Source organism: Lampetra fluviatilis, chromosome 27, assembly GCF_964198595.1.
Source record: "Lampetra fluviatilis chromosome 27, kcLamFluv1.1, whole genome shotgun sequence".
NCBI classification, from domain to species: Eukaryota; Metazoa; Chordata; class Hyperoartia; order Petromyzontiformes; family Petromyzontidae; genus Lampetra; species Lampetra fluviatilis.
In genome coordinates this window covers 2,037,145-2,056,958 of record NC_136301.1, presented here as the reverse complement: position 1 = coordinate 2,056,958, position 19,814 = coordinate 2,037,145, and the positions used below count along the sequence as shown (strand labels likewise).

The window sequence follows — 19,814 nt, the reverse complement described above, 5'->3', positions numbered from 1 at the left end:
ATCGTCTTGGTTCTTTCGGTAAAGTCACGTAGAAGGGAAATAATAAAATAATAAAAATAAAACATAATAAAATACAATTCTCACGATGTTTCGGCCACAACGCAAGCAGCCGTCCTCAGGTGAAGAACAGGTCTGTCGGAAAGACAGCGTCTGAATGATGAACAGGGCTGTCGGAAGACAGACCTGTTCTTCACCTGAGGTCTGCTGCTTGCGTTGTGGCCGAAACGTCGTGAGAATTGTATTTTATTATGTGTTATTTTTATTATTTTGTTATTTCCCTTCTACGTGACTTTACCGAAAGAACCAAGAAGATGAATCCCTGCAGTCACGAAAGCTTTAAATCGAAATTTAACCACGTGGGGTAACTCAACACGAAAAAAGAGTCGGAGCTACGGTTGATTTCAGGGTACATTATACACTACACACAACTTAATGTCAATACCGCACGCATATATACAGTATACGTACACTTTTAATGACTCATGTCTACAGTAATAAAACAAATTAAAATAATATATTGCCATTGCGATCCGGAGAAAAGTGCTCTGTTCTAATTCGGCGTTCGCAGGAGCACAGCCTCTATCGGCTGCATCAGTCCGGCGATTGTCAAACACAACTTGTTGTTGTTGTTGTTGTTAAATCCTTTACATTAAGTTCACTTGCTTGCTTGCTTGCGCGCTTACGACCGTGCAAATCTTTCGGTCGTTTTTTAACCCACTTCCCGTGATCCAATCGAGCTGACATTTTGCACACAGACTCGTTGTGCGTGACAATTTATTTTCGTGAAATTTTTTGTTCCATAACTTTACACTTTTTAGGAAAAAAATAATTATATTTAATTAGCAATTGCTTAATGGTGGCAGGCAATCATCTGACCCATAGGTGGCAGCCATCTCAAGCCAGAGGACGCCACGCATATAAAGGATTTATAGTGAAAAACTTTGTTTTTACAGGTAAATTTTTATTGTTGTTATTGCTGTTGTTGAACCAAGAGCGTAGTCGTAACTACGTCCATCATCACCCCGTGCAGTCTTCAACCTAGCTGTGCCAAGTAACGGTACAGTGAATAGGGTTACTCTTTGTTTTACGGTGGGATATTAATTTGAAACGCGAACAAAACACACACACACACAACACCTAAATAAACATGTAATGCAAAAATAAACTATTTTAAATTGTGATTTAGTGATTATCGGGCGTTTTTTTTAATCCGGCCCGCCCTCTCCCCCCCACCCCCGAGAATTGATGATCATCTCTGTAGAGAGACAGCCACCAGCCGTGCAGCCTACGCAGCCTGCTGGGTAAGTGTTGTTCACGGGCGAATACACACACACACGTAACACACACACACGTACACACACATACACTTACACACACACACGTAACACACAGCTACACACACACACGTAACACACACACACGTAACACACACACACGTAACACACATACACATACAACACACACACCCGTAACACACAGCTACACACACACACGTAACACACACACGTACACACACATACACACACACCCGTAACACACACACCCGTACACACACTCGTACCACGCACATCTGTACACACACTAGTACACTTACACACACACACGTAACACACATACACACACACACACGTAACACACACACGTACACACACATACACACACACCCGTAACACACACACCCGTACACACACTCGTACCACGCACATCTGTACACACACACACATAGCACACACACACACACACTCGTACACAAAGATCCCCCGTATAGTCTTGACAGACTGTAGGGGCAAGTGCTGTTAGCGAGCACCTATGAAGGCCGACACGGCACACGAGGGGGTGGGTGGCCAGGACCACGCCCGTACACACACACACACGTGCACACACACACACACGTGTACACACACACGCACACACGTGCACACACACCAGTACACACACACATACACACACGTACACACACCCGCAAAACCCACAACACCCACACCCACACCACCCACATCCATACACACACAGAAGGAATTTCACACTCACGCGAGTACAGAGACAAAGGTCCCCCGTACAGACTGTAACAGACTGTAGGGGCGAGTGCGGGGAGCGAGTGGCACCTACGAAGCCGGCCACATCACACGACGAGGTTGGGGGGGGGGGCTGGTGACCAAACACCATTTGAGGCTGAGGGGGGCACTCATTTGAAGCTCTCCTAGGTCGACTCAGCCTCAAATGAGTGCCTGGTGCGGTGTGCAGTAAAACATCGGGGTGGGGCAAAGGTGGTCGGGCGTGGTCCGGGCCCCTAGAGTTGACCCCGAGGAGGATGTCCACTCAGTACGTGCGCATGGGGGGTAGGGGGGGTAGGGGGGTAGGGGGGGTAACCCAAATGTGTTCGCCTGTGTATGGGGGGGGGTCTACTGACAATGCATAGGAAACGGGGGGGGGAGGTGAAGCCTCGATAATAATTTGTCTACAAATTAGTTAAACACGTACACACACACAACACGCACACCACAACATGCACACACCACAACACACACACCACAACATGCACACAACACACACCACAACATGCACACACCACACAACACAACACACATCACGACACGCACACACACCACAACACACACACCACAACACGCACACACCCCACAACGCACACACATCACGACACGCACACACACCACAACACACACACCACAACACGCACACACCCCACAACGCACACACCACAACGCACACACATCACGACACGCACACAGACGTCTGAACTAACGCGTTTTTTTGCTGTTGATCCGGGTCGTGGTTGGGAGAGCGTTTGTTAGAGGGCGAGGTCCGTGTTCGTGTGTGTGTCCGTGTGTGTGTGCCCGTATGTCCGCGTGTGTGTGTTAGTGTGTGTTCGCGTGTGTGTGTGTTAGTGTGCGTGTGTGCCCGTGTGTGTTAGTGTGTGTTAGTGTATGTGTGTGTTAGTGTGTGTGTTCGCGTTTGTGTGTGTTAGTGTGCGTGTGTGTGCCCGTGTGTGTCCGTGTGTGTGTGTTAGTGTATGTGTGTGTCAGTGTGTGTGTGCCCGTGTGTTAGTGTGTGTGTGCCCGTGTGTCAGTGTGTGTGTGTTAGTGTGTGTCAGTGTGTCCGTGTGTGCGTGTCCGTGTTTCCTCTGGAAACTTGGCGAGTCGCCTTACCAACAACCCCAACAACGTCCACTCGCTACAATCCACCACTCGCTACAATCCACCACTCGCTACAATCCACCACTCGCTACAATCCACCACTCGCTACAATCCACCACTCGCTACAATTCACCACTCGCTACAATCCACTACTCGCTACAATCCACAAACACTGACGCATCATCGCCAACCCGCACGGCGCAGCCAGCCCCCCCCCACCTCTCGCTGCTATAAAAGGGAGCAGAGAACGACTCCCTCTTCGCCGGTGATCGCGACGTCTCCCACCGAGACATCGTGTCTCTCTCTCTCGAGCCCTTTAATCTGCTGCTGCTGCGTCTTGCCCAGCGCAACCCCAAACACGTGCGCAGCAGCAGCAGCAACACCCGTTGTTGTGGCCACGCCACGCGCCGATGACCTCTCATCGTTCGGTTGTTTGTTTTTTATAAATCATCGGCGCGTCTTTGTTAACTGATAAAACGTTGACGTCGTTTTTTTTTTAAACAACACAAACTCGTGCGTCTAGAGTTGTTGACGTTGGGGCAGCCTGCTTCGGGTTAGCAAAGTTCGAGCTGAGTCGGGAGGTGATCTTGAACCTTTAAGATCAAACAAAGCAGCAGCACCACCAAGGCCACCCCCCACGGTTCAACGTGCGGAGCGTCGTGAACGAGGTACAGGCAAAGTCGCTGTCTGTCTCTCTCTCTGTCTCCCCTTCTCCCTTTCAACAAGTGAGTGAAGCCGCGTGGGATGGTTGATGGTGGTTGTTCAGTGTGATCGATAATGTAGCAGCAGCACGCGGTCTAAGCACTAGGCAGGGCATTGGTTGGGGATGTTCACGGTTCGATTCCAGCGCCCGCCCTGCTTATTATTGCTGCTGCGGGTTGTGTAATTTACGATGATACCACGCGGCGTTTGCTTCAGCAAGGATGTTAAAGATTGATGTTAAGGATGTTGGTGGGCAGTGTATATGTGTATTGATGATGATGATGGTGGTGGTGTTGGAGTCAAAGTAATAGTATTGTGGTGGTTGATGCGATGGTCAAAATTCTTTTAAACATCCGCAAATAATTTGAATTTGGAGCATAACGTAGAATAATGCCGCAGGTCACTTTTGCAAAAGAGACGTAACGTCTCTTGAGTTCCCACCCGGTTAAACTAAATAAACATTACAGATTGGGAGGGAGGAGGGGGGGGGCTTTAAAGCCTCGTCTCACCGTGCTTAATTAAAGGCGTGCACAGCCACCACCATCAGCGCCCCAGTGTTACGATGTACGGAATTAATGTTCGATGATAGCATTGATCATTGACAAAATCTCCGTATTTTGTGTTGCAGATTCGCGATGGATGCTCTGTAGACGCATCACACACACGCGCGCGCAGTTCTGGGGAATATACCGACGACACAAACATAAAACCTGCTAGGCACAAGATTTAAACGCACTCAAGTAAAACGGACGTCATTCTAAGTAAATATTCCACGTTGCAGATCGATAGCTCAATCTGTAAAGTTACTCATCCAGAAAACACACGCATATAACTCCATAATTAATCAAGCTACTTTGCAGATACAAGAAAGACGAGCAGATAACTTAATATACTGTGCTACGTAACATAGTTACCACACGTGCACTCATTAGATACATAATTACACACATTACATGTAACGTACACACACATTGCACGTAAGTTTAACATATCTGGTTCAGTATACAATTCACACACCGCCAAACTACAGTATATATACTTGCATAAAGGCCAAACATAAACTGCGTATCTACAAATTAAACGAACACATTACACACACACACACAATTATTATACAATACACATAAAGGTTACATCAAAGTCCACATTGGACATTCTCTGCAAATATAACTGGCAGTGCGGTTTACACACAAGAGGCATTAAACGAGCTTCAAGCTCCCCCCCCGTTGAGCCCTAGGGCAGTCTTAAGTGCTGTTAGCGAGCACCTAATAGGTCAACTTTCTCAATTAAGGTCAGCTCACACATATACATACACACGCTCAGCCACCATGCACTCTCTGGCCACCACATCGTCTCGGCTGCCGTTGTCGATGGCCCTGCTGATGCTGCTGCTGCTGATCGTGCCATCCGACGCTCAAAAGACCCCACGGAGAAAAGTCTCTGCCGCCAAATCGACGCAATTTTCCGTCGATCTGTACCGCGCGGTGGGTGGCACGGCCATGCGGGGCAACGTGGCGATGTGCCCCATGGGCTTGGAGCCGCTGCTGGGCAGCCTGCAGCTGGGAGCCAGGGGCAATACGCGGCGAGAGATGGAGAAGGTCATCGGGACGAGCGCGAAAGGTAAGCGATGCTTGTTGGCTGATGTTGGTGCTGGAATCCCTGTAATGCCAGGCAATTAATTTGGCGGCGTTTGTTTAAACGAGACAAGACCCTGCTGCTGCTGCTGCTGCGGCTGCGACTGAGACTCGGAAAACGACGCTGGGCAATTTGCAAGCACAGAGCCACACTCGTACACACAAACTACACAGATACACAACTCCACACACCACACACACATACGGACACAAGAAGACACAAATACTCGGCAAATCAACACAAAGTCACCTCAGCCCTGACCATGTCCCAAACAAACTCTCGCACACCCAGGTCTCCGGGCCCCGCGGCTGCCAAGCTCCCTTCGCTCTCCCCTCCTCACCCGAGCCTTGGCGCTCTTCATACACGGGGGCGGTGTGGCCCAAGAAGTCAGCGCGGGCCGAGGGAGCGGCGCGGTCCGGACGGGCGGCGCGGTCCGGACGGGCGGCGGCGCTGGCAGCAGGTCTGGGCTGCGCGCATTCGCTCAGCGCTCGGCGGCCGTATTTGGCACGGAGACTCGACCGCTGCGCTCGGACGGGGGCGAGGCCGCAGCCAGACAGGTCAACGCGTGGGTGCTCAACCACACGCACGGTGAGCGGCGGGGACGTGTGGTGGTTGTGCGATGGTGGTGGCGTGAGCAGCTGTGATTAGCGCACCGCACTACGAACCCAGCGACCGGAGTTCCATTCTCGTGGCCAACATCGGTGATGAATGCCTTAACCTGGTCCTGGCCACACCACTGCTTTGTTGGCTTTTACAGGTGCTAGCTAACAGCACTTGCCCCAACAGCCTGTGTAGTTAACACCGATGATATTTGTATTTTTGGTAGCTTAAGAGATAAAGTTTGCTCTCTGTAATTTCACCGGCTTCTCAAGTGTCGTCAGCTGATTAATCTTGACCCGGTCATCAATGACTGCACAACAAAATCATTCTATTAAATTTGTTTCTGCACTTAATTTGCCATAATTCTAGGTCTGCCAGTTAAAAATATCGTTTTGACTGTAATGGAATGGTTATTAATCTCAGTAGCAGGGCAGGTGGGAAAGTGCTGCTCCTTGTGGAACAGAGGTCACTTGAAGGTATCTCCGCTTCCGTGGGTCATTCTCTGGCGCAAAGGGTTGAACTGCTGAGATATCCAAATGGAATCTCTATCTCATGCAAAGATGCCAATAGAAGAAAATTGAGAGGAAAGTATTTTTAAAAACTAGCCTTAATGACACATAGAGATCCTTGTGAAAGTCACGTAGGTAAAAAATAAAATCAATGAAAACAACTAAATTAAATCACGACGTTTCGGGTGCAACACAAGCGTCCTTCTTCGTCGCGAAAGCGCAACCGCTTAAGTGTGACACACTTAAGCGGTTGCGCTTTCGCTACGTTGTCCCCACCTGAAGAAGGAGGCTTGTGTTGCGCCCGAAACGTCGTGATTTAATTTAGTTGTTTTCATTTATTTAATTTTTCACCTACGTGACTTTACCGAAAAAACCAAAGAGTATGAATCCTTGCAGTCACGAAAACTTCAAATCTAGAATCCTTGTGCCGGTGTTGCCCACGGGGATACAGTACATCCTGGAAATATCGGGATAATTCGGGCAGGGTGCCCTGGTATATCCGTTTTGTTAAAAAACGCCAATTTTTTTCCTATGAAGACCAAACTTAATTAATTTACATTGTTATTCATATGGCTATTAATGTGATAAAAATCGACATCTCAATAAAAAAGGTAAAAAAAAATACCACCAAAACCACTGATTATAATCGCGAACCAACTTTGGAACGCACAATCCATGTGCTACAGTAGTTGCGCATGACGTAGTGATGCTGCTGCTGCTTCTGCGTTGGCAGTGGTGCACATGCACAAATAATGGGGGAAAAACTCAACACATTCACTCTACCTCTGTCCCTCTCTCTCTCTACGTGCTCTCGAAGAAGGACCATTGCACAAAACATCGCCTATTAAAACATCGCCTATTATACATTTTTGAAGGCCACAAAGTTGACAAATATGCCGAGTTTGTTGTAGGAGCCCATGTACTCTAACGAAACACATTTTTTTTACCAGGTTTCGGCCCACTGAGCCACATAGCTGGCCATCAACAATAGCCCAACAAAGTGGCTTATCACGTGGACACTTAGAGCAGACAAATACTCCAAACGCACATTGATTCTTCAATGCGAATGCGGTGCAGATTATGTTGGTGTCATGGTAATCATCATTTTGCCGGTGTACCGAGGGCAGGTGCTGTGAAGGATTTCCTCTCCCCGGATCAGCTGCCCCCGGGGCTCACTCGCCTCGTGCTGGTGAGTGCCGTGGTTCTGCGCGCCGTCTGGCTGTCGCCCTTCGACCCCGCGCACACCAACCCGCGACCCTTCACCTCACCGGGGCGGCCCGTCAAGATGGTACCGGCGATGCAACGCACGGGCGTCTACAGATACGGTGAGAGGGAAGCGATGGCGAGATTTTAACAACCTCGCTTGGTATAAAGGTCGTGGGTTCGATTCTGACCGCGATGCCTGTATATTTGGAGTTTGCATGGATTTTTTCTCTGGGTCCTCCGGTTTTTCCCTCCACATTTAGAATCAACGTGCGTTCAGAGTATTCGGCTGCGTTCAATTCTCATGTGATAAGCCACTTCGTTGAAATAAGTGCATAGCTCTGTGGGTCTTGCCTGGTAAAATAAAAGAGTTGTATTCGTACAGAGTTCGTTGTAAACAATGGCACGCCGTTCTTCCTATATATGCGTTCATCAATAATACTCCATGCTAAAACCATCATTAATTTGATCCTGATGTGTTTGTGCGTTTGGCCACGTGGTAATAAGTAGTCTGCGTTCGGTATTGCTTTTTTTGCGTTTGACGAGGTGCCATCGTTTATATGCACTGCCCGTGCCAATAACATCTGGTAATCCAGCAGAAATTGTTTAACAAGGCTGACTTGATGAGACGCAAAGGTTGAAACTGGTCGACAATTTGCTTGATGAATCAAATGCTGCCTGATAATATTATAACAATGAGTTTGTGTACGGTCTAACTTATATGGATCAATTTAAAGCGTCATGTCACCCTCATGATTTTCGCAAATGCTGATTCTCATGTGCATCTGCTGACAGTTGTCAGGTGATGATGATGATTACAGTTAACACAAGATCTGTGGGCGGGTTATCCGTGTTGTGGATGAACCATTCTCAGTCAAGCCTTTTACGCGTGCAATGATGTAATTAGCGGCTCCTCACTCACCAAGGGCCAGTGATTCAGTGCCCACATGGCCACAGACACTAACTTTAAAGAGGCAATAGAAACAGACGCCCATTACCAGGCTGCTGCTACGTGCACCTTGTGCTACACAGGGAGAGCTGCCCCTGTAGTCCCCTCAGCTAGACTCTAGTAGGGAATCGGAATTGTTGAAATGAGATGTGATGTAAGGCAAGGCCGTAGCCATGGAGTCAACATTGGGGGGGGGGCAAATCTTCCAGGGGGTCTGGGGGTCCCCCCCCCCAGAAAAAAACAAAATTTGAAAACAAATCTCCTGCCTAAAATATTAAAAAATTCACTAACACACAGGATGGACTTTTTATGTATTTTTTACAATAATGTCTAATAGTTTATTGTATTACATTGCTCTGTTTTAGCTTTTTTACCTTTTCTTGTTTCATTGTATTTAATGGCAGAGAAAAGGGATTAATAAAGTACAACCATAACCACAATCATATAAACAGAAATCTATTTTATAGCAATATATTGGGAGGGACATTTTGAGCATATTTGAATATTGGGGGGGGGATGTGCCCCCCCCAATATATATTATAATTACGGCCTTGATGTAAGGTGCTTTAAGTTGCCGAGGCATCTAAGCAAAAGCGCAATAATTACAATTCCTTGTTTGCTCTGGGCTGCCTCTCCAGCCCCATCGCACCAGATAACTGAGTCGACTGTATCATGGCTACGACGCTCAGGATCATGAGGACAATGACTTCTCTCTCTTCTGCTTGCCCATACACAGGTGAATTCGAATTGCCTGGCGGTAACTTTTACGAAGTTTTGGAGATCCCTTACGCTGACGGGCGTACCGCAATGTGGGTGGCCCTACCACCTCCGGACAAAGATGGTTCAGCCCTGGCGGCACTGGAGGGCAGCCTGACGGGACGTACCATTGTCGAGTGGGAGGGACAGAGCAGATCAACCCGCCTTGCCCTGCAGTTGCCCAGGTGAGGACGTGTGTAAAATGGGGTCAACCATCCGTGTATGACTACCAGAGCTCGCAATCGGGTACCCGATACCCGTACCCTACCCGATACCCGGCCGGGTACGGGTAGCCGTTTGCGACCCTGGTGCGGCCGGGTACGGGTACGGGTAGGCCGTGAGTCACTGGTGAGTCACCGTTTGTCACTCATTTCCCAACGTCTTGTCTCTTCTCACAATTCAAGTTCCTAGAATCAATCCACCCGCGCCTGCAACATGGCTTCATCCCAGAGGTCGCAATCGGGTACCCAATACCCGTACCCTACCCGATACCCGGTCCCTTACGTGATGGCAAACCTCGGGGCCACTTCCTGGAATTCTGCCATTACTCGTACGGTACATTTCATTAAAGCGTATTTTAAAAAAAAAGTATTTTTAAATATTACTTGTTTTTATTCTTGATTTGCAAAATTATTAATCGTCCGTGCATTGTTGTTGCTTTGTAATCTGACCAAAGCTGGCCGGGTGGCTCAGAGGTCAGACAATTGAGCTGACACCACTGGCATCCTGGGTTTTGAATCCAGGCAGCTACCTGTGATTAAGCCAGGTCCTCAAGCGAAGCAAATGAATGGTCTTAACTTAATCACCAATGACTACACACAAAAAACACCACAAGCTAAAATTTAGTTCTGTATTTACTTTAAGTTGTGAACATGTTGGTGTTTCTTTTGGAAAATTAGTGGGCCAGAAAATTTTCTCTGGAAGAAAATCAATTACTGATATGTTACCTGGAATTCAACAGAAATCAGTGCAGCACCATTGTTGTACTGTACTTCCTGTGTTCCCAAGTCTATACTCCTCACCATCACAACCCACAATGACCAGCATGGTGAAGTATGATTAAACAACTCCCCCAAAACGCGCACAGCGTGGGGAGACCCTCATCCGGTAATCGACTGACAATATGGTTATACATGTACATATGCCCTGCAGATAGTACCTGTGTGTGCGCGCGTGCATCAGGTTCACGGTGGAGAGCAAGCTGGAACTAAAGCCCGCACTGCAGTCCCTGGGTCTCAGGGAAATGTTTGACGAGCGAAGAGCCAACTTCAATGGCATCACGGGTGAGAGGGCAGCAGTGGATCAACCCACACCACTTTTTACACCTCCACAGCTTTAGATGTTGGGTCTCCTCCCTCCGTCTGTGGGCCACTTTGAAGGAATGTACGTGCAGAGTCTTGTGAAGAAAAAATATACACCAGGCACAGCCTTGAAAAAATAATGCAATAAAGTATTGAAAACTGTGAGCATCAGTGGCCAACTGTATAAAACGCCTGTAGTGAAAATTTCCCTTCTTTGTATGTTGAACTTCTTTCACACCGTTCTTAGCCAACTGTGCTATTCGGAGGTGACACTGATTTACATTTTATATGCAATTGACCCCAGAGATTAATTTACTATTTGTGTTTTTTTTCTCGGGAAAGCTGCTACGCTGGCTTGGACTTAGGGATTATATTATCGGCCTAATGCACCACGACTAGAATACATGTTATGGCTATCCATAATAATCCTGTATTAGTGTACTCTATATCTTTTTTTTACTTTACATTTTACTGTGCAATACAGTATTGTAATTAATAAATACATACAGTATATAGTTTATACAGTACGGTACTGTAAATTGCTGTTTTTTGCTAAATTATCACCGTTCTTTAAGACTCCTGGGTAGGCTAGGCCATCTTCGACTTACGATATTTTTGACTTACGATGGGGTCGTCGTAACGCATCTCCGTCGTAAGTAGAGGACTACCTGTGTAACGGGTTCCGGAGACACTTGTAGAGGTAACTTCTTTATTACAATCTAACACTCCAACAGTCCTGATACTCTGTTACAGCCTAGGTACACAGCCTAGATACACTACTCTGGCTACGCTCTGGAACTCGCCCTCACAAGGACATAGAGCCGGGAGTTCCAGAGTCCCACCACTGGCCCTCACAGCGTCCTAGGGTCCTCCGATGGCTGGTCTTGGGTCTTGGGTCTTGAGCTACAACTGGCCTCGATCGGCCAGGGAGCTGCCCTTTTATGCCTAGTCCCCAACGAGGGGTGGGGTTGTGTGTGCCCCCAGATATCCCACAGAGCACACACAGCCCCCCCCCCCCGTTGGTGGCGCCAAGGGGCTTAAGCGTCTGGGTTGCCTAGGGTCCCAGAGCCCCCAGCAGCCCCTCCCCTCTTATGTCACTACATTTGTACAAGGGTGTGCTTCCACATCAGCACGTGTTACGAGGCTCTGCGTACATGTATCCATCATAACTGCCCCATCCCCACTGCCCCGTTTCTGTTTCCGTGAAGCCGGGGAGCAGCTCTACGTGTCGACGGTGCTGCAGCAGACGCGCGTAGAGGTGGACGAGAAGGGAACGCGAGCCGTCTCGGCCACAGGTAACCGTGTGCAACGAGGAGGATGAGTGAGAGTGCAGTGTCCCAAACGTCTTTTTATGTATGTTGATCTTCTTTCGCACCGTACGTAGCCAACCGTGCTAATTGGAGGTGCTGGGAAAAAGTTACACGGGGAATATTTTGTGTGAAGTCATGCTATACACAATGTCTGGTGATACAACTATTACCTCCTCGTTGTGCCAGACGATTACGCTGTGCTATGTTATGGAGCTATGCCATGGAGGGGAAAGCTAATTTCAGTCCGCTGATAACCATGGTGGTGAGCTCACACCCATGACACTGGCTAATGAGGGTGCTCGGTGGTTGCGAGTGGCTGGCAACTTCCCCCATTAAAAGTTATTATCTGGAGAACCATGCAAACAAAATGTAAACAAGCATGAGGCCCTAAGCGACAGACATCTGTAATTTCCCCTGGCCAAACTCAAGTTGGTCGAGCCAGGGGCAGAGGTCGCAATCTGGTACCCGATACCCGTACCCTACCCGATACCCGGCTACCCGTACCCGGCCGGGTACGGGTACCCGTTTGCGACCCTAGTGCGACCGGGTACAGGTACGGGTAGGCCGTGAGTCACTGGTGAGTAACCGTTTGTCACTCATTTGCCAACGTCTTGTCTCTTCTCACAATTCAAGTTCCTGGAATCAACCCACCCGCGCCTGCAACATGGCTTCATCCCAGAGGTCGCAATCGGGTACCCGATACCCGTACCCTACCCGATACCCGGCTACCCGTACCCGGTGAGGCCGGGTACGGGTAAGGAATCAAAACCTGTTTGCGACCTCTGGCCAGGGGACAAAACTTTCACGTTCTGAGTGCCTCCAGAAAAATGGAAATTCCTAACTGCTGATCTGTGTCTGATCGTGAGGCTCCTGTCACTACAAGGAATGCACAGTTATTTAATCGGGGCAACATCAAACAGGGAGTGGTTTACTTTCATAAATGAATAAAACCCCATTAAGGCCTGGGAGTATACCATGGCAGTGAGGTGTGGCAAGCAATCGGTCCCAGGCTGTTGTAGGCTCACCTCCCGAGCAATAGGTGAGGAATGGTGGTAGTGGTGGTGGTTAACTTTGTTCCCTCGAAAACAATAATCTGTGGAGGGAAGCAGGCAAGGCTGATGAGTCAGCCTTTAGCCAACACCTATCCCAGGTGTTGGCTAAAGTTGCATCCCACGACTTAATATCCCATCGGGTTATCACAATAGTACTTGGGCAGGATTTGAAGGCACGACCCAGCTCAGACATCTGGTTCAACACTGGATATTTCAAGCCATGACTCCGTTTCGATTTAAAGCTTTCGTGACTGCAGGGATTCATCTTCTTGGTTCTTTCGGTAAAGTCACGTAGAATGGAAATAATAAAATAAAATAATAATAAAAAAGCATATTTTATAATGTTTTATTTTTATTATTTTATTATTTCCATTCTACGTGACTTTACCGAAAGAACCAAGAAAATGACTCCGTTTGTTGTTGAAAAAGATTGCAATCAAAGGCCTTCCTGAGTTGCTGTGTCTCTTGTGTGCTTGCGTGATGAAGGTGTCGTCGCCCTGTTACGATCCTTCATTCCCACCTTCGCCTGCGATCGGCCGTTCCTCTTCATCATCACTCACAAACACACAGGTGAGTCATCACTGCTCAATCTATGAACCATCACTTATAAATTAGTGAACTGTCAATGGTTTTTTATATTCTTAGGTTTTTTCGGTAAAGTTACGTAGGTAAAAAATTTAAATTAATAAAAGTAAAATAAAATAAAAAATAAAATAAAAATCACGACGTTTCGGAGGCAACTCAGGTGGAACCGTCACAGCATGATAGCTGTATCGTGCTGTGACTTTACCGAAAAAACCTAAGAATATGAATCCTTGCAGTCACGAAAGCTTCAAATCTAGAATGTTTTTTTCTTTAACTTTTTTAATATATGTATTCATTTTTCCCAACTGTATTCCCATTGTGCTGTAACCGTGACATTGTAATGAAATAAAGACGTAATTTGCAACTCTTGTAGCGAGCACTGCACCACCCTGTGTAAGAGAACTGCCGTGGAAGATGATGTTGCATAGCTGCTTGCGATAACTTTGCTCAATTCAATAAACGCACGCCTTTTTAAAAAACTATTACACCTTCAACGTTACTAATTTGTTGCTGGCCACTTGGCATTTGGAGACTTTGGGAGTTGTGCACAGTAATTGTGGTGATAATTATCTATTTTTAACCGAGTGTGAATGTCCCTTCAGATTCCATCCTCTTCATGGGCCGCGTCACCGACCCATAGGATCGCGTCTCCCCCACGACTCTTAAGCATGACCATAGGTTGCCGTGGGTCAACGAGTACGTGGGCTTGCACACCTAAAATGACGTTCGTCAAACGTATTCTTTGCACTTAGAACGAAATGTAACGTTAGTGGCTGTGCACTAGGCATGTAACGATTTGTCGATTTAAAGTCGATTCCCACGCTTACGATATGTGCATCGGATCGCGCGCGTGAGAATCTATGAGTTATGACTTGTAAAGGCTGTATGAATATTAGATGCAAATGTGTGTAGGAAAATACAACAAAATATACAAACGAGGCAGACAATACGAAAGTGAAACAAAAAGAAAGAATACGTATTCTTGGTTCTTTCGGTAAAGTCACGTAGAAGGGAAATAATAAAATAATAAACATATAAAACAATACAATTCTCACGACGTTTCGACTGCAACACAAACAATCATCATCTGGTGTGAAATCCACAAAAAAAGTGGCGTTTTTTTATTAACGTTAAGAAAAAACCGCCACTGTTTTTCAAAATTTCTTGCTGTGGATTTCACACCTGATGACGATTGCTTGTGTTGCAGTCAAAACGTCGTGAGAATTTTGATTGTTTAATATTTTTATTATTTTATTGTTTCCCTTCTACGTGACTTTACCGAAAGAACCAAGAATATGAATCCCTGCAGTCACAAAAGCTTTAAATCAGAAAGAATACAGTATAAGGTTTATATAAGCACAACTTATATAAGTAAATGTTTCATACATGCAACAACACATCCTTACATGATACTGGTGGGGGGAGGTAAAGAGGTACTTCTGATAGAAGCACACTATGGCTACAAGCACATGTGCTTTGTGCCAATGGCTGCGAGTATATCCACCACCGACTGCATGTCGTATAGTATCGACCCAGCAGCAAAATGAGACGAAAAAGAATCGATTGTTTCATGGAAATGACTCCAAATTGTGACAATTGAGGGGAGCTTTGGAAAAACTTGATAACCCACGTAGATATATTTTGAAAACGTGAGCGGGCTTGCACGTCCTTTGGACCTCTCCCTCCTTCCAGCCAGCCAACCTTTTTTCTACAACATGAACAACCATGTTAGCTTCATTGGAAGACTTTACAATTGCCTTTTTGATAGTTTTAATAGCATCGTCTGTCCACAGAATGCAAAACTATTAACTTAATTCACTCATTCCATCGACTGAATCCACCTACTCTTAACTTTTGTGCATGATTACGTTTTACAGGACAGGAGCTGAATATTAGTTCATTTGTAACTTTTGAGGAGCTGAATATTAGTTCATTTGTAACTTTTACCTATATTTTATATTAAATACGCTATATATTTGTGTATGAAGTGAAACGTATAAACTGCGTGGAGTGTGAAATGCTTGCGAGTTCACAGAATTTTTAATCACCCCTTTTGAGTATGTCCAGATATTGACATCTGTAAGACAACATTGGGCTTGAGCGATTCCCTTGTGGTGAAGTGCTCTTCACTATGAATCTGGCAACCAGGGTTTGGTTTACGGTCACGACTAACATCAGTGGCCTTTTGATTCCTGATAACGGTCCTGGAAGCTGCCTTCACCAATCCGTGCCGACCAGCGTGGCAAAGTTCAAACAACTCCCATGACCAATAGGGCGATGGGAGGCCCCCTCATCCAGTCGTGGGCAAAGAGGCTGTAAAGAAGTCCGGTATAGAGTCATCAAACATTACATTTAATATACTATGGACTTAATGATGTTATTGATGTTAGTTACTAATATACGAGTGTCTTTGTAACAAATTTGTTGGCTATTTTGTACTGCTTTTTAAAATAAATACTTCTACGTGGCAACAACTCCACAATTCTATCCATCGACCGTGGTCTGTGCACTGAATTCATAATCGGAAAATCATGAGCTCGAATCCCAGTCGGTGATGCATTCAGCTCTCTCATCCATTGAGGGTTGTGAAAATGACGACCATTCTGTGATAAGTCAACAGTGGTTGTGCCACGGATGGCCTGGTCTCTCCCATAATGGCTCAGAGCAAATATGAAGAGAAGGCAAAATCAGCGGAAGACAGTGGAAGAGATGGCAGCGAGATGAACTCAAAAGGATCTGCAGGTCGCTACTGGACAAGAACTAAGGAAAGAACTTAATGGGGAGGCCTTTGCCAAGCAGTGAGCAGCTACAGGCCGTGACAACTGCCCTACACTTGTTTGAGCAGGGAGATAATGTGAATGCAGTTGACTAAGATCTAGCAGGCTAGAGTAAGCAACTTGGAAGTTTGTAATAGAATATGGCAGGAAATAATTATAGTTTATATTAGTAAGACGTGTTTGTGATGCGTGGAACACGTGTAGAAGGGATGAGGGCATGTTATCAATCGATACAGGCACTGGAGTTGCACCCAGAGGTCAGCGACCAAGGCTGATAAAAGATCGTAAAAGTAATCCTTGAAGGTCATTTCACCTACTCTTTGGGTCTTTCGATAGAAAAACAAAATAATTTAAAAAAATCACGTTTCGATCGCAACACAAGCAATCGTCTTCAGGTGAATAAATACAGCAGACAGACTGCTGAGGCAGGAAGAAACTCTACGTGACTTCACCGAAAGACCCAAAGAGCATGAATTCCTGCAGTCACGAAAGCTTTAAGTCAATACATTATCACCTGTGTGTACGAAGGAGTAGAGAAGAGCTAAAGTCAGAGTTGTTGGTGATGAAACTCTAAAAGTGGTGCTTGGAGGTCGGTCAGGTGTCGATTGTGCAGCAGTTGTGGCAGCTGGCAGAAGGAAGAATAGCGAGGTGTGGGGGGGTATCTCCAGCATTGGCCATCGGGACACCTAATCTATCACAACAAATGAAGACGCTGTGGTTTTGGAAGACAAACCCTACCTGCGTAACTGTGCTCTGCTCTACGAGATTAGGTCTTAGGTGGGTTGGCAGTGTATGTTGGGTTCAGATTAAACTTCAGGAACATTCACAATATTTGCCTCCACCAAACCTGCAAGAGAGGTGCTAAAAAAAACAAGGGCAAACGCTCGGACGTGAACTCACATTTTTTAGCACTTGTGTGCAATGTGGGTTCAGGTGGGAGCCTTGAAGGTCCCATTAAGATAATCTCTCTTGTTGATGCATACCTCGCTCAAGGGAACTTTTTTTATGGTTAGTGACAAAATGTTAATTATTAATGAGAAAACTTTAGTGACACACGTACACACAAAGCCACAAATGCAGGTCCTCGCACAAAGGCAGATTGGTGCAGACACAAACTCGGGACAAATGTACACAAATGCAAAGACACCCTATACAATATATAGAGAATGTTGGGGCATGTCCTGTTAGCAAGCACCTATTAAGGCTAGTATGACCCACGAGGTGGTGTGGCCAGCACCAACACCAAGTTTGTCTCCACACTGCATTGTTGTTTTGACACACCCTACAACATTCTTGATTTGAAGCTTTCGTGACTGCAGGAATCCATACTCTTTGGTTTTTTCGGTAAAGTCACCGAAAGAACCAAAGAGTATGGACCCCACAACATGTATTTATTTTAGACGAATTCGACCTAGGGGAGGACCAGGTTCAGATATCATTCACCATTGAGGTTAGCTGTGGCTGGGCAGTGAACTCAGGTCACTGGGTTTGGAGCGCAGTGCCATACTATTCAACAAAAATGCAGACATACGCACAAATGCATACACAAATCAGGCACTTGATCAAATGCACAACTTTACCCATGCAGTTTTTACAGAACAAGTGCTCAATTGTACCTTTTTTTACATGACTAACAAAAATGTCTTGCAAAAGTGTGAAATTACACTTTGGAGTAAAAAACACATTCTTGGGTGATTTTTTTTCCTGTGTATTTTACACTACTATAAAGTGTTTCGGTGTTTCTCAACATCTAGACTTACAGACAAATTGTTAAAAACATATGTATATACAAATATTTTTTATAGAATTTCATCATTGTAACGATAATGTGATTTAGATCCAATTAGAAACGGGTCCCTCAGTCTATTGACTGATTATGAAGAAATGAAATAATCCAATGTAAGTAATGTATTTTGTCTGTTATGCCAGTGTTAATTAAAGAAATGTGGTATATTATTTAACTTGTGCTTTTTTGCCACTCCCAACATAGTTTTTTTTGGGTATATATTCATAGATTCGAAGCAGTGGCACAGTGTTTGGCATACAGTGTTATGAAACCAGTGGCCTAAATTTTGATTTCCTACTGTGATAACAACAGTGGTAAGTGGTATGATAACGGGTCATGAGTATACGCCATCCCCCCAACCTTTACCAATCTGCACCGACCAGCTTGGAAATGTATCGCTAAACAACCCCCCATGACATACGGCATGGGGAGGCCTTCGCACAACAGCTGATAAACAAAAGGGCTGGAAAGAACATCCTGGTTACACCAGCCCACAGGGGATTATTGTGTCCGTCCGTCGTGCAAGGAGGGGCTGGGAGGGGAGGGTGGGGAGGGGCTGGGTGGGGAGGGGCTGGGTGGGGCTGGGTGGGGGGTGGGAGGGGTGGGGCTGGGTGGGGGGTGGGAGGGGTGGGGCTGGGTGGGGAGGGGCGGGGCTGGGTGGGGAGGGGCTTGTCACCCCGTGGTGCCCTTATAAAACTCAACGTTTAACCTACTCACGCCGGCTTGTGCCCGCCCTCACAGTTGGGCATATTTGCGGAATACACCACGCCGTCGTTGACCCTGGCCATTGACCGAGCAACCCAACGTTCCTACCAGCTCCCTCCGCAGGAATGTTAAATAGTGCACCATTGTGAAATGTTAATAAAAGTCCAGTAATTCCAAGCATAGAACGTCAAATTATTTTATTGAGCCTCAGTAACTGGTGGTGAAACCACGAAGAAAAAAATGTATCAGCATCATCTTTATAACGAAGTTACAGCAAACAAGAAAGTGCTGTCAAATTTGAATGTCTCCCCATCGGACGGTAACCCTTCAGCCTCATCTACACGTTGACGGATATATCATATTTACGACCGATTGTTTGGTAGAAAACGGTCAAATCGGCATTAAATAGGCTTGTAACAAAACGCGCCAGTTGATTACGTCCATCGGAGGAGATGCAGCAATGAAATCAGCTCGTGTACAGGTGCTCAGTGTATTATTACCTGGCAGGATCAGAAGAGATGGTGACGGCTTGGGTAGGCTTTCAACTAGCAGTGGATTTATTATGACTGGACTGATGACGATGTAACGATTCAACGCCCATTTCCCTGATGCTTTGACAAATTGCCTCAATTTGGAGTCAGGATTGGGTAAAATATTCAGTTTTTTCTCACTTCTGTTACCTGATTTGTACAGTATATCGTGTTTGTTCTGTGAGCCTAATGATACATTCGCATATAATTAATTATTTGACGCACAATGTGATGCACGGATCATGACTGCAAGAATCGG

At 46.2% G+C, this 19,814-nt stretch overlaps 1 protein-coding gene across 2 annotated transcripts; it reads left to right on the top strand.

Moving 5' to 3' along the window:
* The first annotated feature begins 1,253 nt into the window (after window positions 1–1,253).
* On the top strand, window positions 1,254–16,248 carry LOC144942268 (glia-derived nexin-like). Of its 2 annotated transcripts, none has more exons than XM_078869021.1 (9): window positions 1,254–1,301; window positions 4,486–5,477; window positions 5,784–6,080; window positions 7,729–7,926; window positions 9,490–9,694; window positions 10,692–10,792; window positions 12,019–12,105; window positions 13,659–13,742; window positions 14,360–16,248. In XM_078869021.1, exons 2-9 carry the CDS (start codon window positions 5,186–5,188, stop codon window positions 14,395–14,397), a joined length of 1,302 nt encoding a protein of 433 aa, XP_078725147.1. In that variant the 5' UTR covers window positions 1,254–1,301; window positions 4,486–5,185; the 3' UTR covers window positions 14,398–16,248. The 2 variants fall into 2 exon arrangements, with proteins under 2 accessions (XP_078725147.1, XP_078725146.1); XM_078869020.1 differs by lacking the exon at window positions 1,254–1,301 and adding an exon at window positions 3,332–3,823.
* The last annotated feature ends 3,566 nt before the right edge of the window (window positions 16,249–19,814 follow it).

Excerpts from the sequence above, each read along its gene's own strand:
- LOC144942268 (XM_078869021.1), top strand. The coding sequence starts at position 5,186 with ATGCACTCTCTGGCCACCACATCGTCTCGGCTGCCGTTGTCGATGGCC. Across the intron at positions 6,081-7,728 it reads GGTGCTCAACCACACGCACG|GTGCTGTGAAGGATTTCCTC; the intron begins GTGAGCGGCGGG and ends TACCGAGGGCAG. Across the intron at positions 9,695-10,691 it reads CTTGCCCTGCAGTTGCCCAG|GTTCACGGTGGAGAGCAAGC; the intron begins GTGAGGACGTGT and ends CGCGTGCATCAG.